Source organism: Sinocyclocheilus rhinocerous, unplaced genomic scaffold (genome assembly GCF_001515625.1).
Source record: "Sinocyclocheilus rhinocerous isolate Xijiao unplaced genomic scaffold, SAMN03320098_v1.1 scaffold438, whole genome shotgun sequence".
Taxonomy (NCBI): Eukaryota; Metazoa; Chordata; class Actinopteri; order Cypriniformes; family Cyprinidae; genus Sinocyclocheilus; species Sinocyclocheilus rhinocerous.
The window spans coordinates 405,958-433,577 of NW_015634015.1; the positions used below are offsets into that span (position 1 = coordinate 405,958).

General features: G+C 36.3%; 1 protein-coding gene across 1 annotated transcript; it reads right to left on the reverse strand.

The window, feature by feature from the left end:
- Positions 1-27: 27 nt before the first annotated feature.
- Positions 28-27,620, reverse strand: LOC107745038 (potassium voltage-gated channel subfamily G member 2-like). The gene is made up of 4 exons (XM_016558869.1): positions 27,529-27,620; positions 19,514-20,389; positions 815-1,627; positions 28-223 (listed from the first exon to the last, which is right to left on the reverse strand). Exons 2-4 carry the CDS (start codon positions 20,315-20,317, stop codon positions 200-202), a joined length of 1,641 nt encoding a protein of 546 aa, XP_016414355.1. The 5' UTR covers positions 20,318-20,389; positions 27,529-27,620; the 3' UTR covers positions 28-199.

Below are 27,620 nucleotides of genomic sequence, written 5' to 3' on the forward strand. Positions count from 1 at the left end.
TGACAGAACATTCATTTTAGGGTGAACCATCTCTTTCAATAATTGTGCTTTGGACATACAAACCTGTCCATTTTAATCCCTTTCCCACTGTCTATTATTGTCAAGTCACCTGATTATACAGGTACTATTTATGGCCGATCACCTGTAGCATGTCTTTGTACATGTTTTTTTTCCTTAGTCTTACAGTCAGCAGTTTGCATTACGACTTTAGAGATCTCCTGACCTGTGGTGCTCCTTGACCAATATGCGTTATGATATATGCAACAACAATGTTGCATCTTGTCACTGATGTCAAACATGATGTGACACATTTGAATATTCAACCAAAAATGAGCTTTAAGAGCTAACACGGAGGGGAAGCTCCGTGCATCATTTTCTCACACAAAGTTACCTTATGGCCTCGGAAAGCTTTGAATATAATAGTATGAGTCATGGACCACTTTTTAAAAATGTGTTTTTGGGTTTATAGATCCAGTCTCCATTCACTTTCTTTATATAAAACCAATTAGCATTCTGCTAAACATTTCCATTTTTTTCTACGGAAGAAGAAAGTCATACGCATTTGGAACAACATGAGGGTTAGTAAATGATGACAGAACATTCATTTTAGGGTGAACCATCTCTTTCAATAATTGTGCTTTGGACATACAAACCTGTCCATTTTAATCCCTTTCCCACTGTCTATTATTGTCAAGTCACCTGATTATACAGGTACTATTTATGGCCGATCACCTGTAGCATGTCTTTGTACATGTTTTTTTTTCCGTAGTCTTACAGTCAGCAGTTTGCATTACGACTTTAGAGATCTCCTGACCTGTGGTGCTCCTTGACTTGCCACAGCTACGGATCTGCAGTGATTCGCACCAACTGCGGCGGTCTCTGTGATTCCATGTAAGGAACTGTCAGTGTCCTGTGAATCCTCACTGTTTTGGGACTTGGTGCTGTCTTGTGAATCGGGCTTGTGCCGTGTGGCCCGATTCTGTTCCTCTTTAAGCTCCAGGTAGGACCGTGAAAAAGTGTGAAATATGGATGTGACTGGGAATGCCATGAGCAGGATTCCACTCAGGATGCTGCTGAGCGCCACCACCTGGCCTGGAATGCTGCGAGGAACCATGTCACCGTATCCAACAGTCGTCATCGAAATGACGGCCCACCAGTAGCTCCCGGGGATGCTGGTGAACTCCTGCTTGGCGCCCATCTCGCTCTCCGCCAGGAAGACCAGCGGAGAGAACAGTGCCATGGCCACACATAGGAACAGCAAGAGCAGTCCGAACTCTCGAGTGCAGCGATGTACGGTCAACCCAAGCGTCTGCAGCCCCAAAGAGTGACGTGCTAAACGCATCACGTAGAAGATCCGCAATGCTCGAAGAACTCGCAGGACCAATCCCACCTTCTCCAGGTAGTTGTTTCCTGAGCCGGTGGGACGGTCGCCCACGGACAGTGAGTCCACTATCAAAGTGATGTAATAGGGCAGGATGGCCACCACGTCGATGATGTTGAGGGGTGTGCGTAAGAACGTCCACTTGCTCTGCGTCTGGATGAAACGGAGCAGGAACTCCAGGGAGAACCAGCCCACACAGACTGTTTCCAGCACAAAGATGTTGTAGCACCTCTGGGAGCACTCACCCTGAGAGAGAAAACACACGTTAGTTGAGCTCAGGGTTAGGGTCTCACATTTTGTTGTATCATTCAGAGTCTTCATTCAGAAGGTCATTATGCAGTATGTCTCGATATAGTGGATAATATATATGCTAAAAGAAGGAAATCATAATAGTTCGTTTTTCTTTAACACAATATCACAATTAAGTGTAACACAGGAATACAGTGCCTTGCGAATGTATTCATACTCCTTCATTTTTTTCACATTTTGTTTTGTTGCTGCCTTATGTTAAACTGCTTTAAATTACTTTTTTCCACATCAATCTACACTCCATACACCATAATTGTCAAGCAAAAAAACTGGTTTTTAACATCTTTGCAAATTTATTAAAAATAAAAAACTAAAATGATTCCATTGCATAAGTATTCATACTGTTACTGTTATCTGGGACAGTTGAAATTTAGCTCAGGAGCATTCATTTTGCAGGCAGCAACATAACAAAATGTAAAACAAATGAAGGGGTATGAATACTTTCGCAAGGCACTGTACATTTTAAATTATTTTACTATGTTTCAAGCAGATGTTTGAATTTTGTCATGTCCCTGGGTGCTGCACTCACTTCTAATGTGAAAAAAATGACAATTCATTAAGCAATATTCCTGGATGGCCAATGTCCTGCAGATTTTAGTCCCGGCTATCTCCAACACACTTGCCTAGAAGTTTCTAATGAGTCTGAAGACCTTGATTAGCTAGTTCAGGTGCGTTTACAGTAATTAGGATTGGAGCTAATGCTGCGTTCGATTGACCTTGGAAGTCAGATGTCGGAGCTGGGAATAACATCACAGTAGAGAAGTCAGAAAACCAAGAACACATCCATTGTTAGCAATACCAGTTTGCACAGATAAAGCCATAGTATCATGTCCACAAATAGAGGTTGGATAGTACAGTTTGCACCACCAGAATTGAGACACAGACAAACATAAGTGCTAATAAACAATATATTACTACTGTTTCTCTTTTGTTGATGCACAAAGCAGCAATATTGGATTCTGAGTTGTTTCGATTCCTCCAAGATTCCGAGTTGGAACTCTGACTCTGGAGGGCTTTCCAGTTAGAAGTTCCTACTGAGAACTCGGAATTTTAAACTTCCGAGTACAAATGGAACACAGCATAAACTGTGCAGGACAGTGGCCCTCCAGGAACAAGTTTGGACACCCCTGGGGCCTCATTTATAAAATGTTGCGTATAAACCGTCCTAAATTTGTTCTAAGATAATTTCTCAAAAGTGCGTAAGTGCGATTCAGAGAAAACGAACGTGCGTACGCCTCTCTTCCAGATGTGACATTTATAAATCGCAAATGATCGTATGATTAATCTCTTACACTGCATCTTTATGGTTTATGATGAATTCAGTGCTTGCACGTAGACCGCTTTTATTATTATTGCAGCTTAGATGTTCAAATAGCTGCAGTACTCCGACTTTGCCACAAGGAAAAGTGCGTACGTCTGCTCAGACCCTGACGTGGCGGTAAGTACTTTTCCACGTCAAAGACCGTTTTTATAAATATGAACGTTGCCGTGGATTTTAGCGTACGCACACTCTAAGATCACATCTGTGCGTACGCACATTTTAAAAATGAGGCCCCTGGTCTAGATAATCAAAAACTTTAAAGCTCCAAAAAGTTCACAAAGGCACTGTAAAAGTAATCCATGTGAATCCAGTGGTTTAATCAAAACTTTAATAGGCAACATACATATCTATATCAATCTTTCATATATATATATATATATATATATATCAGTTGTGTTTCGAAGACAAACTTAAAGTCTTATGGGCTTGGAACGAAATGGAATGAAATGAGGGTGAGTAAATGATGGCAGAATTTTAATTTTTAGGGTGAACTTCCCTAACAAAAGCCAGTTCCAAAATGACAGCATCTTGTGTAATTTTGATGGGAAAAGCATCAAGCATCAGTAAGTATAAGTGATGAAGACATTCCATAATGTTTGATAAAATTACAGAAATTAGTTTGATATTATCAAAATGTATTAAATTTACCTTTGTGTTAGTCCCTCACTGAGCTAGAACTTTGTATAACTAATCAAGTTAGTTAATAAATTGTAAATGCTTAAGCTTGACCGATGCATATTCTGAAAGTCTGCTCTGCATTTTTATACAATTTCTTAAATTATAAGACAAACACATTCATTTTAGAAAATGTAGTAAATTCAAAAGCTATTGTGTAACATGATTGGCTTGTACTGTAATTTCTTGACTAGCGTCTACTTGATAGCTGCATCTTGATTTCAGATAAATACACTTGTTTGTGTCTGGGAAACTTGTGTACTTTCTGAGTAATTTGTAATCATAAAGACACAAAAATGTTCCATGAATGCTGAAGACAAGGTTCTTGGAAACCAGAGAGATTTAATAACATTTTTAACACATTGACTATACTCTGAAGAGCAATGAAGGTCATCACTAAATGTGTGAGAGAGAATGGAAGAACAGCGAATGTGCCCAGAACTGGCCACCCACCAGTGTCAGGACAAAAAGAAACTTAAGGCAACTCTAAACGACTTATAATTCTCCAACTGTGCATGTGGCAACAATACATACACACAGAAATCTGGCATGAATAGAGAGGAAAGCCTTGAAGTCTAAAGTTGCCCAAAGGCACTCCACAATTTAGATTAGTCTGGCTTCAGTGCTACATGTAAAGCACACAACACAATACACTAAACACCCCCTCAGTGAAGCGCAGTGGATGCTTTTATGCAGCAGGACTGAAAAAATGGGAAAATCGTACAGGGAAGCTTAAAATCATAAACGTTAACAATCTGGAATGACCTATAAAATGACCATTTTAGCATCAGTGCAATTATATTCCAACTTCAAAACTCACCCAAAGCATCTCAGCTATAGTTAATGCCAAAGGCTCTCAAGTATTAATATAAAGTGACCACAAAAAATGTGAAGACATTTGAATATTTAAAATGTCTGAATCTCATTGTATTAAATACAAAATATTAAATCAAGTTTATAATGAAATGCAGATTGGTTTGATATATTCGTTATATAATCCATTTACAGTGGGTACGGAAAGTATTCAGACCCCCTTAAATTTTTCACTCTTTGTTATATTGCAGAGGCAATTCATACATTTGTGGTTTAAAGGGATAGATATACGCTTTGTGTTGTTCCAAACCTCTATGACTTCCTCTCTTCTGATGAACACAAAAGATATTCTGAAAAATGTCTCAGTCCTTTTTGTTTTTTATTTATTCATTTATTCATTAAAAACAACAAGTCAGTGGGGTCCAAAGTTGTTTAGATGAGTTATGTTGTGTCATGAAGGTACAGAAGTAATACAAATTATCTGGATGTTTCAATATTATCGTAGCTCACTGATTATAATCATTGTACAGTATTACACAACTTAAACGTTTTAATATTGTTACACCATTTTAATATTGTTGATTGAAGTCTTTTATGCTCACCAAGGCTGCATTTATTTGAACAAAAATACAGTAAAAACTGTAATATTGTGAAATATTATTGCCACTTAAAAGAACCGTTTTCTATTTGAATATATTTTAAAATGTAATTAATTCCTGTGATGCAAAGCTGAATTTTCAATATTTTTGATATCTAAGCTCCAGTCTTAAGTGTCACATGATCCTTCAGAAATCAGGATGATTTGCTTCTTAAGATCTATGTAGAGACATCACTTCAAAAATATTAGAAAATCTTCATATTCCAAATTTTGACCAGTAATGCACTGAACACTGGCAAATATTCTCAGAGATTTATTTTGTAAAAACAAAATGTGGAAAATTCCACAAGGTGCACACTTATTAAAGTCATCACAGATACAGTATCATCAGTCTAAACTCATTTAGCCAACACAGATATCAAAATCCACATGTCTTAATTTTTAAATTCACGATTAAGTAATTTATCATTAATACTTTTCTCAATTTACAGAGGATCATCATTTGATGCCTTTATTTATAATGCTAATTAACAGAGATGTATATGCCACATAACACTTCTGCAACCAACCCTCAGCTATTTAATGACTTATTAATACATTATTGCTGACTCAGATACTGCAAACTGATTAGTGGATCAGACCACAGACCAGTGGACCTTTACGTCATACTTGAGCTGTTTGACGCATAACGCTGTTTCTGAGGGGACAGACTTGTACAATCCTGCATGCCACGTTTAACGACACATTTCTCTAGGGAAAAATAATCAATCTACTCTGAAGCCCTGATTGAAATGTATTAAAGGGCTTCATCCAGACAAATCTGTTTTTCCCGTCACGGATCAGACAGGCAGTTAGAACATTTATGTCTAATTTATAATATTTAAAGGTATAATTAAATGTGATTATTTCCTAATAATGAAAAGAGTTGATGAGGAGAATGTTTTAGATGTTATTTGTGGAAATTTCCCAAGTTAGAGTGCATATGACTTTCTTTTTTTCTCTGGGACACAAAATGAGATAGTTAGCAGAATGTCCATGTTGCTTGTTTCCATACAAAAATCTTGCTGTGAAAATCTTGCTTGACAGCTGTGGTCCCCATTCCCTTTTACTGTGTGGAAAAGAGTGAAAAACTAACATCTCCTTTTACATTCCACGAAATAAAGTCATAAAAGTTTGGAGGGGTGATTAAATGATTCCTTTTGTTGGTGAACTATTCATTTCAAGCATAGCTCCTTTGGCAAGGCATGGATTTTATATATATATATATATATATAAATACATATATATATACAGTGGGGAAAAAAAGTATTTAGTCAGCCACCAATTGTGCAAGTTCTCCCACTTAAAAAGATGAGAGAGGCCTGTTCTTTCTTATGATTTTAGGTAAAAAAAAAAAACTAACACGTCTGCCATTATACCATTATGTGTGTTTATTGTTATTTTACTGCTAAAAGGACATACTATCACAACAAAATTAACAGTTCGCCTAACTCTCGCATGCTCTTTAAAACATTTTCCTCCCTCCTTTGTCCTCCTCCTCCCCCTCCTTCATCAACTCTAACAGCTGACGACTTTGCCAAATTCTTCATTAATAAAATTACAAACCTCAGTGCACAATTTGCCACACCACAAACTGTCAAGCACATCTTACCAGCAAACATACACTTGCTTTCATCCTTCTCTCCACTCTCTAAACTCATCCTTTCCAATCATCCTACTACTTGTCCGCTTGATCCTATTCCATCTCATCTCCTTCAAGCCATTTCACTGTTAGGCTAACCGAGACTTGTCATTTGCACTTACATATTGTTGCTCTTTTGTTAGTTTTGATTGCTTCTATTGTCCTCATTTGTAAGTCACTTTGGATAAAAGCGTCTGCTAAATGACTAAATGTAAATGTAATGTAAATTTAATATATATAATGTATATTGATTTTCATTATATAATAATATAACGTAATGATAATTGCCTTGGTACTGGCTAATGTTTGCGTGTGTGTGAGACAGAAGAAATGCATTTATAGTCCATTAGGTCTTTTCTCTGAAATGCTCTTATGTTGTGGTTTTATCATTTTGCTTTGATGGGAAGCTTTTTGGACGAGGGCTTGGTTTTCCTATTTTTTCTCAGTACCTCACTGATCAAATTAAAAGCAGACAATTACAGCATGATCTGATGTCTTCATCTGCAGGACGAGCTGTGCATCATTCAACATGACTGATCACACTCACTGAGCCAGCACTTTCCCCAACAAACACACATAAATAGACCTGTAATGCATTTCATCAATATTACTTTGCATATGTTCAGTTAATTCACTTCACTGAGCATGAGATTCACTTCACCTTACCTATCGCTCTCCCCTATACAGTATAAAACAGTATCAACTGCATTGTATACTGCATTATAATCATCACTGTTAAAATGTGCTGATAAGTCATTAAAATTTTGCTGTAATAATTATGTATTTAATACATTTTAAATACAAATATATTGTGTAAGATGGCTTGTTATACTTTTATACTATTTTTTCCTGTTAAATTGAACAATGGTGTGATAAAAAGTACCTGGGCATTGTAATAAACTAAAATATATATTTTATTTAATTTTAACAATTTGCTTTTTACTTTCCTCCCCCTTTCTTTTTACTTTAGTTTTCATATTCAAACAAATAAATTTAAATTGCAACATTTTATTCCATATATAGTGCAACAAAATTTTTTCCTGTTAAATTGAACAATGGTGTGATAAAAAGTACCTGGGCATTGTAATAAACTAAAATATATATTTAATTTAATTTTAACAATTTGCTTTTTACTTTCCTCCCCCTTTCTTTTTACTTTAGTTTTCATATTCAAACAAATAAATTTAAATTGCAACATTTTATTCCATATATAGTGCAACAACATGCCCCCTGTTTTAAATGAACGGTAATGTATTCCTGGGCTTTTTTGTTGTCAAGATATTAAGGTATGTGTCTGTACAGAAATATTGACTGGAGTAAAAGTGTGACAACTTGCCCCAGGCCCACCTACACATGTGGCAAAGTAAGGCAGTAACAATGAATCAAATGCAGTTTAGGTGAGAGGAGGCTATTATATTTTAGTGGATGTAAGAGCCTGGCCCCGCAGTGTTTTAATTACTGTTATTCGCCCGTGAGATGCGGCGGAAACAATCACACACGCCTCTCGCGTTCCCCACGCTTTCTGAAGCCTGTCAACTTCAGAATTCAAAGCGCTGCCTGATAACAGCTTCTTTGAATTTCATTTCCAAAATTCAAGTGAATATGCGCACAGACTTTGCTTTTAGTTTGTTATGAATAAAGACTTTTGGCATAAATTGAACTCTGTCAGCTAGATTGTCAGTGTGTTGCTGACATCTCCTTTTTCCAAGGGACGCCTCGGTTGTTACTCTACCTAAAAGTGGTCATCCAACCAAAATCAAGATGGAAAACTTTTCACGGAGTCAAAGAAAAACAGGGTAACATCTAAGGATTTACAGGACTCTTTTTCATTGGTTGGTGTTTATGAGTTCACCATCAGACAAACACTGAATGTGAATGGTACTGTATGTATGGCAGGACAGCAAGAAGCCACTGCTCTCCAAGGCCTTCTGAAGCTTGCCAAAGACCATGTGGATGAACCAGAAGACTGCTGGAAGAATGTTCTGTGCACAGATGATTAGTGAAAATCATTGCTCTGCATTCGATAGGAACCTCATCCCAACTGCAAAGTATAGTAGAAAAAAAACAACATAGAAGTGTCATTAAAATATCAACTCATTAAATATAACTTTTGTAATCATTTGGCCCAAACTAAAGCATATTCTGAAATGCTTGTGCACTACAATAATAATCAACTTTCCAAGATTCTCATCATTTTGAAAGGAATGGCATAGCAACCCATAAGGAAATGTAATATATGACATTTATTTCCCTATATTGCCATAGATGTTACCTATTAGATCATATATAATTTTACAATAATATAAAAGTGCAATTATATAATAATTTCCCTAAATCAAGTTATATGTTATCTATAAGATGATATATAATTTTATAATAATATAATAGGGATTGACATAATAATTGCCCTATAAGGTAATATATAATTATACATACATTCTCTGTGTAGAATGAATATATGTTTATAACAACCCACAAAATGAAATCCCCATAAGATTTGTACATATGTATGTATATGTACATAGGTTTATAATATGTGAACCTGGAGCAGAAAACCAGTCTTAAGTCGCTGGGGTATATTTGTAGCAAAAGCCAAAAATACATTGTATGGGTCAAAATTATAGATTTTTCTTTTATGCCAAAAATCATTAGGATATTAAGTAAAGATCATGTTCCATGAAGATATTTTGTAAATTTTCTACCATAAATATATTAAAACTTAATTTTTGATTAGTGATATGCATTGCTAAGAACTTCATTTGGACAACTTTAAAGGCGATTTTCTCAATATTTTGATTTTTTTTGCACCCTCAGATTCCAGATTTTCAAATAGTTGTATCTCGACCAAATATTGTCCTCTCCTAACAAACCATACACCAATGGAAAGCTTTTTTTTTTCAGCTTTCAGATGATGTATAAATCTCAATTTCGAAAAAATGTACCCTTATGACTGGTTTTGTGGTCCAGGGTCACATATATATAATAGGTTAGGTTAGGGTTAGTTACATTTTGTTAATTACATTTTGAAGTAGAAAACTGAAAATTGATTTTCTTTTAAAACATACTTCAAATTTTTGTTTATAACTTTGAGATTATTACTACTTTTTACAGTGTAGGAGTGCCAAGATCATACAAATCTGCTCACTCTTACAGTGTGCTATTGGTGCGTTTGGCCCTATAATTTCAATGCTATCGCATTCTCACAGTTCTAACAGGAAACCCATGTGACTGTCCTGATCTGCTCAGGTAGAGGTGGTTTTGTTGTGGTTGTGTAACTGTTCTCAGGATGAAATGCCTTCCATCCATCATCACCTTTTTATCCCCTTCTAAACTGGGCTACAATTTGGCAATCATCTCATATGTCTCCTGCTTTCTCTCATTCTCTCAGTCAGGGTCAAATGTTTCCAGTGCTCTCCTGTCTGAGTGTGTGGGCACGTCTGAGTGCTTCAGCTGGATTTCGCTGCTCCAGAGCCCATCAGAACAATTGGCCTGTCCTATACTTGCAGACAGCTTTGATATTAACTGTAAAACCCTACACAGAAGAGTGACAGGAGTAATTATGTTTTCTAGCTTTAATCACATTATCAATATTTTTAATATTCATCATGCATGACTGCTTCGCTTGCGTCCTTCTGTCAACATTCATTAGGAATCACATGAGAGTAAAATGTTTTGTGAGACTTTCTGTCCTTCTTTCTCTCGCTCAGTCCCAGCGGCTGCTAGACATCATAACTCAGGGTCAAGTGTTCCGTTAGAAGCTAAATAGACTGACAACTATGATATTGCTCTCTTCTCTCTGTCGAAGCCTGTTCGGGATCTCAGAGGGGCATTTAAGCTCTGATGGATGAGATCAGTCACCCGTGATGTAAAGGTGTGTGTGTACTGTATGTGAGTGCAAAATCGTTATTTTTGTCAATAACTGTTTCAGTGTTAACACTCGTATCACTAGGTTGCACTTTGAGATCACTACAAAGTGCATTATGAATGTTTATGGCAACCCTGTGATTGGTGTAAAATGTGTACCCTAGTGAAAAATAAATATACTAAAATGTATTTTAAATACATTTATTTCATGCTAAATACATTTAAATGCTTATGCGCTTAATAAAAATACTCTGCAATCATGTTGGTACACTAAACTGGTATACTTAAAGTCTGCTAAATTGTAACAACTAATTTTGTACTTAACGCACTTTAATTGTGAAGAAGTAGTGCTGAAGTCCAACTAAAGATATACTGAAGTATATTTGATTGTGCTAAAGTGGAACTATTGCAAGTATATTTCAGGTACACTTGAAATATCTTGCATTTAAATGCCGATATTATTCAAAGATCATACAATCCTCATCAACAGTGACATTAAAACACATTTTAGGCTTAATATTAAGAAATGTGCGTTGTGCACAAGTAGTACTTAAAATAAAGTTTAATTATAATTTTTTTATCAGTACGTTCTTGAGCAATATGTCAGTAAATACTTTAATAGATTTGAACTAAATGTATGAAATGTATTTTTAAATATATTACTTTTTACTAGGGTTTGAAGTGTACAATATATGGGCTTTATTTCATTTAAACCTTTTCATTTTAAAGCAAAAAGGGACCAAACCTAGGTACACTTACTGCTAAGTGCTTTAAGTACACTAAAACAAGTGCACTTTATCATACTTTAAAGAGTACTTATCACAGAAACAACATACTTTAAAGGAATATACAGTACTTAAGTGTGAAGTGATTCTTTTTTTTGACACTTAATTGCATGTTTTTTTGCAATTAAATGAAAATATATCAGTTTAAATTTACACAATTAATTGAACTTAAGAGCGTTTTTGACTCACTTAAGTAGGACTTAAATACATCTTTAAATGCAATTTCATAATTCATAATTGTTTTTGAAGTGTACAGCTGAATATACCGACAAGCATTTTTGCTAAATTTAAATATACTTTAATGTCATTTCTATTGAAACTTGTATATCATGTATTTAGATATATTTTAAGTACACTTTTGTAATGATTAAGTCGCAATTCAGTGAATTTAAAATTAACTTTAAATGTAATATTGAATAACACACTAGTTACAATTATAATCAAATACATTAGTATGTTAGTCAACACATCAAAATAAGTGTACTTATGATTAACTAATTAACTGTTAGTCAATTAGTTGTGATTAACTAATTAAGTACATTTTAAATCATATGATTTAAAATGTGCTTCATAGAAAGAAAAACTTTTTAAAGGGCACTTTTTAAAAATCTACTTAAGTGTGTTAAGAAACTGAACTCTCTTTAAATTCACTTAAGCAGCCTTTTATGTCATTAATATTATATCATCTGCAAGTACACTTTTTAAAAAACACTCTAAGATTTGAAGTACACTACAAGTGCACATTTTAGTACAATTAAGTGCACTTCTTTTTCACAAGGGCCACTGGATCTGCGGAATATTCAAGTGCTAAAAACGTGGCATTTATCATCGTCTCCTGTGCGAGAGAAGTTATTTACGGGACTCATCTAGTGTTTTTCTCTCTTCAGTCTGTCTCTTGAGTCGCTCAACTAATTCTCTAATTGAGGCATTTTAGTGCATCACAAACTCATTATAGATAACAGCAGGTTTCCTCAGAGGCCACAGATAATGTGTCTAGTGTGATAATGTAATTGTTTGCTGTTGTATAATGAATGAATTGAGAGTTAGGTCAGCTTTTGAGTTGGGTTTGTACACTTATTGTGGCATTAGTGTAGGTAATGTAGCATATGAGGCTGTAGTCTCAGACGGCCTGCCAACGGACTATCCACCAATTTGTTACTAGGCTGCTACAATAAACTCTTCTGAGAAAGAACTGGTGGCTGGATTTGCCAAAGGTCTGCGAGGTTTATGGCATCAAATCTTTCAAAGATACTCAGACCTTTGTACCCAGTAGAAAAGAGAAGTGCATTTTAGCATACTTTTTAAAAGAATACTTATTACAGGAAAAATATACTTTCAAAGAATATACTTAAGTGTGATCTTAATGTAACATTTTTAGACATTTGGCATGTTTATGCATTTTGGCCCACTTAAGTAGGACTCAAGTACTTATTTTTATGTAATTCTAAAATAAACTTTAATTTCTCGTATGTCATATTTGTAACTACACATTTGTAATGATCAAATTTCAATTTACTACATGTAAAATATATTAACTTTACATGTAATTATACTGAATAACACACTACAGTTCAAAGTATAATCAAGTACTTTACATGTCCTTTAGTATGTGACTCCACACATCAAAGTAAGTGTACTTCTTTAAAGCATGACAAAAAAATATTAAGACAAAATGATTTAAAATGCACTAAAACTAAAACATTGAATTTGATATTATAAAGTGCACTTTTTATCTGCAAGTATATAGTTTTTCTTAAAATATATACTGATATGAAGTACACTACATGTGCACACTGAATACAATAAAGCAGAGTTATTTTTCACAAGGGTATGCCCTTTTGTTTTTTAAACGCACTGAAGTGTTCATTAGGTGATTATTAATATTGGCCTTCTGGCAGAACATTGGCCATTTCCAAAAATACACAATCCCACAGCCTGTAAACACAGATGCAGTGCTTATTTTAAAAACAACCCTGTACAATATGCCTCTCAGTCAGGCCACGCAGGTTAATAAGAGACAAGTGTGTGTGTGTCCCATGCTTGAGTGCTTAGTGTTTGTGACTGTATATGCATGTGTCCGCATGGATATGTGTGTGTGTGTGTTTGTGAGGGGGTTCCGGAGCAGAATGCATTGCACACAGTGATTGATTGTCTCTTTGAAGATAAAGAGCTCCCTGGATTCCTCCTGCTGTTCTTCAGTGTGGCCCTTTGATTGTGGAAGACACTTCGCGCTCTCTTTCTCTGCTTTAATCTCTGCCGTCTTTATTGATGTCATGCGGAGGGCTGTGCTCCAGTACACAAACACTCCTTAGTCAGAACTCTGAAAAGTTGAAAAATGTATATATAACAGGCCCTGTGCACAGGAGTATTGTTATGGTTGTTGGGTTTTCCCTTAAACTCTAATCTGATCTGATGGTATCATTACTAACAGTCAAGGGGTTTCAGATGCAAGGTCATATAAATATGTGGTTCAGTCATGACACTCTAGATGGCGCAGACTGAAAGCTCCTTTATATTCAATCTGCTAGCCATCATATGATTTACTACATGGCACAAGCTGACTGGCCTCTGCTTTCTCAACATTTAAATAGTCTGGCTCAGTGTTTTTTGTAAGACGGTCCTGCAGCATGCTGTAAGAGTTCCTCTGAAACCCTCCACCTCCCCCAGCACCACCTGTCTAGATCTGCTACAGCATTTATGTAGACATAATCATGCAGCAGCAGCATATCTTACTTGCTTAGAACAGCGTCTGTGTATTTAGTGGTAGTATCTATTCTACAGGACTCAGCAGCATGCATAGCAGATCTAGACCAAATACACTAAGGCCCCAATCAGACAGAACATGTGTTTTTTGTTTTGTTTTGCAGTGAGAGGCCCTTTTTTAAAATAGTTTTCTATTGGCAGTAAGCACTTTGCACGCTGTTTAAGCACCCGAGTGCCTCGCGTTTTAGTCGCCTGCCGCACCTCGCGTTTTTGCAGGAGCGCTCTGAGCGCCTGAAGTTGAAAAAAAAGCAACTCTGAGCCGAAAAGCACCCAACGTCATTCACATTTTTTTCCATTGTCCAATTGAATAAATGGAGAGGCGGGCCTTCCGGTGTGGAGACGGAAGTTTACAGTTGCTTGGAAAGTCCAGAGACTGCAATGATGGAGGAGAAACTTGTGGTGTCTGTCACAGGTTACCCAGAGCTGAATTTTTTTAAGGTTTCTGCTAATATGACAGTTTACTTAACAGCAAACCAAAGATTTTAGAGCGCTCACGCTATAATCCTTGATTAGACTGACAGGACAGCTGATTCGGTGGTTGCCTAGCAACATAAACAAACTGCAGCACGCTGCTCTTTTCTAAATTAAAAAAAAAAGTCAACCAAAAAAAGGCAGTGCAGTGCGCCTCATGTTTTCAAAACTGAAAAACGTGTTCTGTCTGATCGGTGCCTAACACTGTTAATATCCATCAGCATGCTAAAACTATTCAGAGAGTTGTCATGATTAAACTGGTGTTACTACATGTCTAAGGCTTGATTAGCACATTAAATATATTGTGTTTGAAGTTCACTGCAGCAAGAGCACCAGAGACTGATGCAAATATGACTAAAGTCTCTTCTACTGATTCGTTTTTAATTAGTTAAATATTAAAACTTGAAAACATGCCCCTTGTGTTACCAGCCAAAAAACAAAGATGAAAAGTTGACTGTGGGTGAATGTGTGTGGGGGTCAGAGTTTGCCCTCTGTTGTGGGGTTTAGAGCTTAGAGTATAGCAAATATAATTGCATTAGCATACTACAAAAACAGCAGAAGAGATAATGCAGATCAGACAATCCCAAAATGCACTGCGACAAGCTAAAATAAAAATAAATCCAAGATGGTGAACAAAGCATATAATTACAGATTACAAATTGATTTTAAATGCTTATACAAATTCCATTTAAAAAAATCTCACTGTAGTTTGAGGACCTATCAGCTATGACTTTTGCCTCAATAAACTCCTAATTTGCTGCTTATTAATAGCTAATAAGGTAGTTGTTAAGTTTAGGTATGGGGTGGATTAATGGATCTAAAATATGGTCATGCAGAACAAGACATTAATATGTGGTTTATAAGTACTAATAAACAGCCAATAAGCCAGTAATATTCATGGTAATGAGCAGCTAGTTAATAGTGAGAATTGGACCCTAAACTAAAGTGTTACCAAAAGCCTTTCATTAAAAAATTTTTATTTTAAGGTGTCATTATTACAGTATAAAAATAAGTACTGAGTAATTTTAATTAACAACATGAACTAACTATTGGTTCAAGTTTAGGAATAGGGTTTGGTTTAAGTTTGGGTATGGGGTGGATTAATGGATCTAAAATATGGTCATGCAGAACAAGACATTAATATGTGGTTTATAAGTGCTAATAAACAGCCAATAAGCCAGTAATATTCATGGTAATGAGCAGCTAGTTAATAGTGAGAATTGGACCCTAAACTAAAGTGTTACCAAAAGCCTTTCATTAAAAAAAATTTATTTTAAGGTGTCATTATTACAGTATAAAAATAAGTACTGAGTAATTTTAATTAACAACATGAACTAACTATTGGTTCAAGTTTAGGAATAGGGTTTGGTTTAGGGTTAGTTGCTTGTAATTATGCATAATTTACATGTACTGCATTTTTTGGTCCCCATGAGGAAAACAACTTACAAATCATACAGAATGAAGTTTTTTGAAAATCTACAAATGCAGAAAGTTTTGTGTGAGAGGTTGGTTTAGGATTAGGGGACAGAAAATACAGTCTGTACAGTAAAAAAACCATCATGTCTATGAAATGTCCCCATATAATATGGAAACTAGGGATGCATCGATCCGATATTCGGTATTGTATTCTGAATACTCAGAATTTTCGGTATAGGATCGGTTCTGAAAAAATGTTATCGTTGCATCCCTAATGGAAACCAGTGTGAGTGTTTGCATGCGCGCATGTTTGAGGCATTTTGGGGGACAAAACTGTCCTTAAAAGTGTCAACACCTCTCTTCAGAGACGTCCTTAATCACTAAATTGATTCTTAAATATAAAATACTGTTGTTGTTTAGAAGCCTAAAGTGTGACCTCTTTTAGGGGTTGATTTAGTCTACAATAATTATAATCAGCTTTAAACAATAGTCACTGGGATGTCCTGAGGAACACAGTGAAACAAAGCCGTTTGAGTGAGTGTTGGTGTGTGTTTGTATGTGACTGACTGAGTGTGAGTGAGTGAGTGAGTGAGTAGGCACATGTGTGTGTGATAGAGGAACAGCTGCCAGGCTTTTACAATAGTTCTGTGGAATATGGCTAATTTGGTATTCATGAAATCAGGCTCTGGACTTGAGATGCTGTCCCCAGGCTGTCATGCCTGTTTCTGTCAGAAAAATATCCACCAACAGTACACAGTCTAGCTACTGAGACAGTCTCTCTCACACGAACACACACACACTGCACACACAAACATCTCATGTCTCTGAATTGTTTACAGAGAAAACGATTCACATCATCAAGCGCAGAGAGATGAAGGAGTACTCGGTTTTTGTCAAAGGCCAAACTTGAGGGCCAGTTTTGCCCAGAGGTGTTTTAAGTGGCTATACTCTAACTCAAAGATCATTATATTTGCATTTTATGAATTCAAAAAAGTTTACTGCAGTTTAATAAAAAAAACATAAATTCCCAACTGAAAAGTTCACAGAAGTTCACTGAAGTCTGAATTAATTATGATTTCCAGTCTAAATCTCTGTGTTTAAATTCTAAAAGGTATAGTTCACCCAAAAATGAAAATCCAGCCATCATTTCATGACATTTCAAATTCATAACTTTCCTTCGAACACAGAACACAAAATTTTGAAGAATGTACTTTTTGTTCTTTTTCCAAGCAGTGAATTAGTACTGGAGCTTTCAATATTCAAAAGACATGCAAAAGAACCATAAATAAGTGGCTATACTCTAACTCAAAGATCATTATATTTGCATTTTATGAATTCAAAAAAGTTTACTGCAGTTTTGCTAAACATAAATTCCCAACTGAAAAGTTCACAGAAGTTCACTGAAGTCTGAATTAATTATGATTTCCAGTCTAAATCTCTGTGTTTAAATTCTAAAAGGTATAGTTCACCCAAAAATGAAAATCCAGCCATCATTTCATGACATTTCAAATTCATAACTTTCCTTCGAACACAGAACACAAAATTTTGAAGAATGTACTTTTTGTTCTTTTTCCAAGCAGTGAATTAGTACTGGAGCTTTCAATATTCAAAAGACATGCAAAAGAACCATAAAAATGTCATAAATAAGTAGTAACTCTAACCCTATATGTATATATCTCACTGGTAATCTTTCTCTCAAGTGAGCTGTTAACCAGTCAGTGGGTTCACTGTGAATGAACCTTTCACAGAATTAATCATTAAGATCAGTTCTGTAAACCAGTCTGTAAGCTAACCTTCTGTAATTGGATCTCTTTAAGGAATTAAGTCAATCAGGGTTGGTGAATGATGACAGAATTTAATCTATCCTTTTAATTGTTTATTATTAATTTAACTGCACAGTCTTCCTGTGGTAAGTGTCTGTTGTTGGGCCTGTGGCAACTTGCAAACTTGCTGAGCTTAATCTACTGTATATGGTGACAGCTCCAAAACGCATCGCAGTGTGTCACTTGGGTATGTCATTAATTTTGTATGGTAACAGGCAAATATATTTAGACTTACAAACAACAGTATAAGGGCACTGCACAACAAGCTTCCTAACTTCTGTTTGGACTGTTCAAAATGCATTCAAACCTGCTCTGAAGACTCCTGAAAATAACTATGTGTGATTCTGAGGTTGACAGAAACTATGAGTGGGACATGTCTGTTTTGCACCATATATGTCAATGCAACCCACATCATTGGAGATTTGCGAGATTCCATTTCTCAGTCACACAGAAACACACTCCAGCTGACTGTCAGGCCGCTGATGCTGCCTGGTGTGATATTTACATTAATTCATATTTACACCACACAAAAATCATATTTTTAATCAGTATTTTTGTCTTGTTTTCAAAGTAAAAACAAATCTAACCATCCTTAAATTTAGATGCATTGTTTAAGAAACAAAATGGAATACGTTATTAAAACTGAATATTCACATTAACCGCAATAAGTATTTCATCACTTAAACCACCTAAAAAAAACTTTATCATAGGTGGCCTTACCTACCATGTACTAACATCATACACCTACTACGGATTTACTGTGAAATTACACGTTGTTCTGGAAAATTATCACATTTACTGCAAATTTGTTATAGTTAGGATCATAGGGGTTAGAGTTAGGTTTGGGGGTAATGGTAAAAATTAGGATTAGGATTATAGTGGTTAAAATTCAGTTTGGGGATAAGGTTAGCATTAGGATTATAGGGTTTAGATTTAGGTTTTTTGTAAGGGTAGGGTCAGGATTATGATTACTGTATAAGGGATAGAGATCGGTTTGGGGGTAAGGGTAAGGTCAGGATTAAGATTACAGGGGTTTAGAGGTCAGTTTTGGGGTAAGGGTAAAGTCAGGATTAGGATTATAGGTGTTAGAGTTAGGTTTTGGGTTAGGGGTAGGGTTAGGATATAGTGTTTAGGGTTAGGTTTGAGGTAAGTGTAAAATTTACATTAGGATTATAGGGGTTAGATTTAGGTTTGGGGGAAATGTAGCTTTAGGATTTTAGTGGGTCAGAGTTCGGTTTTGGGGTAAGGGTAAGGTTCGGATTAGGATTATAAGGGTTAGATTTAGGTATTGAGTGAAGGGTAAATTTAGGGTTAGGCTACGTAGGGTTAGGATTATAGGGATTAGGGTTTTTTAATTAAAAGATTTAGGTTTTGGGATAAGGGTCCAAAAATGTAATGCACTGTACATTCCCTGAATAAAAGACTTAAATAATTTAACTTCTTCCTAAGTCAATTTTAAGGATGTCTAGACACGTTTAACTGGAAAATAAGACAAAAATACTGATTAAGAAAATTGTTTTTTGCAATCATTGTCTACATTTTTTGGACAACTAGATCAACTAGTTCAAATAGTCACACAAGCCCTAGTCTGGCATGTTTAGGTGTACACTCACCCTCTCCTCCTCCTCTCTCAGGTCAGGCATGGTGCTGACGCACAGTGTAACTGCCGTAATGGCCACAAAGACCACCGAGAGGCAGGCGAAGATCTTCCCAGGAATCCCGGAGTGCGGGTTCTCCACCATGTCTCTGAGGCTGTGCATGCACCCAGCCAGACGCCCCTCCTCTGGGCTCCCGACGCCCGGCGCCTCCTCACAGGACTGGGGCGAGGTCAGCTCAGCCTCCTCCTCCTCCAGCCGGAGTCTCTCTCGCTGCTCCTCCTGCCGAAGACGGAGCTTTCTCAAGCAGCACCACTCCAGACTGGCCTCCTCCACACCCCAATACAACAGTTCCTCCTGAAAGGAGAGCGCGCACATCTCCCGCAGCAGACGAAGCTTCCCGGCCGCCAGGAACGTGACGATGGAGCGGAAGGCGCTGGGGCTTCGGTCGAAGAAGAACTCATTGCAGTGCGCGTCATAGTCGTCACACAAATCGAGGATTTCCTCGGCATTGCTGCAGCTGCGTAACTTCCCCAAACGCGTCAATGGGAACTCCTCAAGAGTGGACCATGGTATGCTATAACGGATGCCACCCACGTTGATGATGGCGGTGCGGTCGACTAAAGCACCCTCGTCCGCTCCAGCTCCTCGATTCCGGAGCACCTCGTGCTCCTGTACGCCGGGCTTGCACTGCAATTGTGCGCGTTTGTAAAACACACCTTTTTTGCTGCTGATTTCACGCGGATTCTCCAAAGGGTTAAAGTGGAAGGTGGTAAACTGATGATCGGTGCTGCCTGCTAGGAAAGCCACCTCTTGGTACATCTCTGCTGTGCGTGGCTGTACACTCCACAGATTCACAGTCTACCAGCTCAAGGTGGTCATCATGAATGAGCTCTGAGAGATAAAAGAGGAAGATTTTAATGAAGACTTACTTTATAGTTCCAGCTCCAGGTTGCTAAGCCCAAGGGGCACAATGCAACACAATTAGCACAGAAAACAACAGATTAATTAGTCCAGATATGTCCAAAACACACTGGAAATGCTCAACAACACAAAGAAAATGGTCCCTTGTCCACTCTGCACATACTTAAAGGAAAAGTTTGCTGATTTTCAACCAGCTTTGTGTTATTAATTTCAGAAGCATATGGAAATGAACACTAGCTATGTTTCCATCCAAAGATTCGAATTAAACTTATGCGCAAAACTGGAATATTACATAAACCATTTGCGAATAAAGCACCGTTTCCATCCAACGAGTCCTGGTTAACTGGCACTAAATATCACTAAGAAAACTAGGAGAAGCCACTGAATGTAACAATTTTCATATATGATAAATTACTTGCGCCTCAGAGCGAGCAGACGAAACACAATAAATGCTGTCAGGAACGCAGTCGTGTAAGACTTATACAGAAATACTTTGACGACAGACTTTGCTCAGGCATTTCAGAACATCCATAACAACATATAGATGCTGTGAACGTGATTGGTCCGCTGCTAGTCAAGCTATCCCGTTTCATAGCGCAAAGTCACATGACTTTTTCGATGCGCATGGAGGAATTTATTTGGTAAATGTGTTTCCATTGTAGTTTATGCGCATTTTTCTTATCGAATAAAAAGTTTATCCTACTCAAATGTGCGCATATGTTTTTTATGCGCATTTTTAGAATTTATGCGCATCTTGGCATTTCCATCCAGCATTTTTAATGCGATATTCCAAAATGCGCATAAAAATAGGTGGATGGAAACATAGCTACTGTTAACTCTTTTCCTGCCATTGACGAGATATCTCGTCTTATATGAGAAAACGCAAAGACGGGATTTTACAGCTGTTTTCACTGTTATACGCTCGGGGGCGCTATTACACATCTTCTGAATGAGACCAGAATCTCCCGATCAAAAACACAGCAAAGGAAAACGCAGAAATTAGTGATTTCATATTTAGGCAGATGCATATGAAAAATAATGCGATCATCAACAATAAACAGCATATAAATCAAAAATGCCTAATGTTACTGAGTGAAATGTCGATCCAGGAAGTGGTAAAGGACTGTGCAAGCTTTGGGGGTGGAAGTGACCTTCTGCATCTATGCTTTGTTCATCGAACTGAACATGATCCGTGTAGTCTTTGATAAAAACGCGATTTTTTTTCAGCTTTTTGCTGAAAATGTAGCTTTTTTAATGAAACCTACCTACATTCTAGTGTTGATAAAAAAAAAAATGCTTAAAGCTAGAATAAAGTTTTGTTTTGTTCTTTACTTTGATGTATTGCATGTTCAGATATTCATATAACAAAATATTCTGGGGGCCATGAAAATTTAATGTAAATGATTAAAAATGCAGGCAGTGGCTGGCAACTTTTTTCAAAAACGCTGGCAGGGAAAGAGTTAATATTTAAGAGTTAATAATATTTTAAATGTAATATCTTGCTTTGCAAATTGCAAATATGTTTATTATTTATAATTTACAATATATTTATTATATATCATTGCAAATATATTTAAGTACATGACATACAAGTTTCAATAGAAATGACATAAAAGTATATTTTAGTATCTTTATGCTTGTCAGTAATCTTATTTTAAAGACCAGTTATGAAATTACATATAAAGATGTACTGAAGTCCTACTTGAGTGGGTCAAAAAGCACTCTAAAGTGAATTGCATTTATTATAAATTTAAACTACAACACATTTTGATTTAATTGCAATTAACATGCAACTTAGTCTCTGAAAACATTACGTTTAGTTCATGCTTAAGTATATTCTTCTAAAGTATATTATTTCCGCAGTAAGTACTCTTTTTTTTAAAGTATATGGACTACTCATATGTCATATGGATTATTTTTCTGATACTTTTATGGTGTTTTTGCTTTATTTTTGTCATCAGTCTTTGTAACTGCATTGAAATTGCATGGAAAAACATGACTGCATTGAAGAAAAAGACCTTTACATTATACCTACTGTACATTATAACCTAAATGCAATTGAATTCCATTTCTTCAAAAACTACTCCAGTTTTCTCTGCTCTGCTAAAGATGTTGAGTGAAAATGAGTACACTTATACATGAGTGAAGAATTTAGACTTTCCAATCCATCATTCCATGAGCTCTGGATTTAAAATGATAAGTAGCTTCAGCACGTTAACTGTCTCAAGGGCAATAACGCTCATCGAAAAATACGTAATGAACGCATTAAAAGTTGTCAAACATCAACAGTAATGCTGCATCATTCATACTAATATATTCATTGTATCAGTCTCCTAATGCAACATCACATTCTCCTGACATATTTGCATATTTTCTTTTTTCAATCAGTAGTGAAAATAGGTTCTACCATGGCTTTGGAAGTCTTAATAATTGCTCACAAGTCACAGGATGCAATAAATTCATGTCACAACACAAGTTGACTCCCAAAGCGGAGGAATTAATTATGATGTTTTCTTTTCTATTCATGGATAAGTTCCTAAATGAGCCATGTTCTCTACACAATGGCAGAGTAAGGTCCAGTGCTCTCAAATGAACGTGGGTATAATTAGTGTGACTGAAACAGGAAATTTATGAAACAGACCTTCTCACGCCAGAGGAATCAGAAACGCCATCGGTCTTAAAAAGGCTAGTCAACCTTTTGTGAAATTAAAGCATAATGTATTCATACAGCATATCTGAGCAGAAAGGCATGTCTGATTTTTGTCTCCCTTCTTAGGCAAATTTAAGACGTCAGAAATGATGAATGAAAACTGGTGCCATCATGGTGGATGTTAATAAGCTTCAAATAGCAGCAGACAGAATTTTAAAGTTCACCCAAATCAAATCAAATATTTCTATCCTAAATTTCCCTCCCATTCCTATATTATAAATTCAATCTCTTTTAGCATGACTTCTCTACACTTATGATGTAAGCAGCAATTATAGAAACTTTTGAGTATTATACATGATTCAGCTTCTGTCTCGTCTGGGCTTTCATTTTATTTCTTAGCATGTTGTTTGAGCCCTGGGGCCCCTGACAATCCAAATGATTCACTGTCGAACTGAAACAGTGCAAAAGAAAGATGCCACGTGTCACCACTCGATCCATGAGTCAATATATGACCCAGCATTTCCTGCATGCAGCTCATACTGCATCATATGAGCTCAAACTGCACATAATGTGCCAGTTAAAGTAGGTGGAAACTTTTGAGTATTATACATGATTCAGCTTCTCTCTCGTCTGGTCTTTCATTTTATTTCTTAGCATGTTGTTTGAGCCCTGGGGCCTCTGACAATCCAAATGAATCACTGTCGAACTGAAACAGTGCAAAAGAAAGATGCCACGTGTCACCACTCGATCCATGAGTCAATATATGACCCAGCATTTCCTGCATGAAGCTCATACTGCATCATATGAGCTCAAACTGCACATAATGTGCCAGTTAAAGTAGGTGCCAAGGCGTTTTTAAAAATGCAAATGAGACCGACTTTTCTCTTGTCCAAAGATGAGAGTAATTACTGTAGTACATTACTGTAATATTTCTAAGTAACGTGTAAAGTTAAGTCCATACAAAACTGTATAACTGTATAAGAAGTGCTGTTGTTCTGGTCCTGATGGAAGTGCAGAGGCAGCTGCTTTATTAAAGTGAGGTCTGTGGATTTTTGGGGGGTGACAAAGAGGTCAAAAACACATTGAATGTCTGAAAGAGTGTTCACTTCTTTATGCCAGCTAGCGCTCAAGGGAAGTGCTCAAACTGCAGTGGCCTTTGAGGATCAGTCCGATCACACAGTCATGTCTCCACACTCTTCTGAATTTAAAGCAAGTCTTTCTCTCTCCAGACAGACTGGCTTTTTATTATGTCTTCAAGTCATTAATAGATTATTGTATATTTATACTGAAAAGTATAAATACACAATATTACAGAAATAAAAATAAGGATGCATTAAATTTATCAAAACTGACAGTAAAGACATTTATAATGTTATTTCTATTTCAAATAAATGCTCATACAAATATATCACAAAAATATGAAGCAGCACAACTGCTTTCAACATTAATTATAAGAAATGTTTCTTGAGCAGCACTGAAGACTAGACACTGAAAACTGGAGAAATGATACATAAATTTAGCTTTGCATTACGGGAATAAATTACATTTTAAAATATATTCAAATAGAAAACTGTTATTTTAAATTGTAATAATATTTCACAATATTACTGTTTTTGCTGTATTTTGGACAACTAAATGCAGTACTGCTGAGCAGAAGAGACTTCTTTTAAAAGAAAAACTTTTTAACACAACAAAAGCTGTCATAATTTTCATGGTAAAACACTATACAAATTCTAGAGTAAAAGACTTTTAATTAGTCCCTTACTATATATGGTCAAAAGCTGGATCGAATGGGACATTTAATGTAATTTTATAGTAAAATACTGTTAAATTTACAGTTTTTGAAAGTGATTTTTACAGTGCAGTAGTATATATATAGGTCCTATATACATTTATACAGTATATACAGATGTATTCTCGTATATGATGCAAACATGCAGACATACTGTAAACATGCACAATGAATTTCCCTAAAGGCAAAGAGTGTAAGAGACAGTGTGGGCAGATGTGTCTGCTAGCTCTTTCTTTCTTACTTTTCTTTCCCACAACTGCTTGCTCTATTAATTACGTTCCCAATCACTGAGAATCCACTCTATTCCTTTAGTCCTGTGGGTCTGTATTGAGATCTATAGAAGCGATGGTAAAAGACCGTGGAGACTGTCATCACTATTAGCAATCAGCACAGATCCATTCCAAGATGCCTGTAACATTGATTTCCTATTTGTGAACTTCATCACAGCAGGAGGCTGGAGGTCTCTGTACAGACATATGAAAGCACAAGCCACACACACTCTCCAGCACAGACAGACAGGTCCTGTGGAGTGCCGAGAGATGAAAAGCAAGATGTTGGGCTGCCGTACAGAGGCCTGTATATGAGTGATGGTGCTGATGATGAGCGCTGCGGTGCTGTGTGTCTCCCGGGGAAGATGAAATTCAATAGTGCTGATGGGGAGATTTCTGCAATGGCACTTTGAGTTAGAGACTTATAAAGGCACTCATGAATCAATATGAGCTATTTGTGCTAGTTCTTAATAGATGCCGACGTTAATCACGCTTCTGCGCTGTAAAACGGATGGGAAGACAATAAGTGCATTGTTTTTCTGTCCCTCAGTTTTTGTTTTATATCTGCAGTGATGATGAGTTGTGCTGCTAGGCAACCCTCAAAAAGTTTATGATAAAACTGCAAGCACTCTTAACAATTTAACACAAAACACTCTGAGTGGCATTGTTTCTCAATCAAAAAAGAATGATGTATTTTTATTTATTTTAATGTTGATATAAAAATCAAATGTATCATATTTCAGTATATTTTTATTTTAGTTTGTTACATATAAGAATCAATTAAAATTACTACTTTAAATTGATATGCATTTACATTCATGCTTTTGTCATACTTTTGTCATACTTACATTGCATTCAAGGTTCAAGGTGCAATTGTTAGTTATCAGTTCATGCATTCTCCTAGAATCGAACCCACTACCAAGGTGTTGCAAGCAACAAAGCCAGAATATGTAATATGTAAAATTCAGAGAAGAAATTAAGAAAAAAAAGATGTGCACATCACACAAAAAAATGTCAGTTCAGACACTATAAATTGATTCATTTAAAATAAATCTCTGCTGGATAAGTGTGACCTCTGGTTTCATTTCTAATTAATGGGGTAATTTCTCTCGGCAGCGGCAATACAGACAAAACTGTCAGTTCCTCAGGATTATTTATGAATGAATTTAATAAATGAAGTTGGACAGAAAAACCAAGGGAGTGTCGAGAAGTTTGAAGTGGCAAGAAAAAGTTGATCCTTGTTATTTTTTAACACTTTAACACAGCAAGAGTGATTCATGTCCATCTATAGAAATCCCATTTGTACATGTCAGTCACAGGTCTACAGTCAGAACCAAACAAGCGCCATTCAGTAAGCTCTAACAGGCTTTGAAGTCATTTGATTCTTTTCGGACATATATCAAACATAGCATTTTAAAAAAGCTTTCTGATCGTTAATGGAGACAGTGTTAATAGCCATTGTACCAAATGTCTACTTTACGTAATGAGTTAGACTGAGTGTCAGGAAACCGCTGTTTCACCAGCTCATGAACATCCAACATTCAAAGACCTTCTATGCAACCCACTAAAATAAACATGTTAATTGGCTTTTATGTCAATTTAATAGGATGAATTATGAGGTCAGTGGTCTTTTCACATGTCTCGGCAGATATGCAGATCAACTCTCTCCTGTATCAAACACACACATACTTACATGCTGCTGTTCAATTTTTCACTTTGTCCACACTTTAAATCAACTAATCAGGGTTTCTTTTTGTACTAATCTACAGATTTTAAAGTATTACAATTCCTTCCAGTCATTTATAATCGACATAAATAACATATCTATGAAAATATGGCAATCCTAACTTCTTGACTGTACAAAAAAATTATCTGGCTAGCCTTATATAATACAGTCATATTATAAAGTGGCCATAAAACTCACAATAAGCGTTTTCATCAAGCTTTCAGTTTACCTCTTCATTTAAAATCAATCATATTGTTTTTGCATGACTGATATACGACATGGATTCTTCAGTACGCTAGTAAAACGAAGCCATGTTTTTATTAAACATAGCTTTGACATTAACATTCATTCTTAATTATGTAACTTTATAGTTTTCCATCTTGATTTGGCTGAAATCACACTGCTCTCGTCCAAGACAAAGGAGAAACAGAACAAGAGAACAGCGTAAAGGAGTAATGAAGCGCACTAATAAAGGCTTTGTATAGCAGGCTTTGTATAGCGAATTTCCAACCTAGAACGCGTTTTTGGAACTCAGAAAGATTCTAATTGACCTGCCGCGGCTACTATTGCGATACCACACACAGAAACAAACACAAAAAAGGGTTGCAGAAATAAACAGACTCATTCCAAACAAGCCCAAACTCAAAAGAATTCAGTGAACAGTCGACTTACCCGTTTTAAGCCCATTGGTTTTGCGCTGCGCTGCTCATTTTCAGCTCGCACGTGCAAGTTGTGCTGTGATGCAGCCGCACAGTTACTTTTTC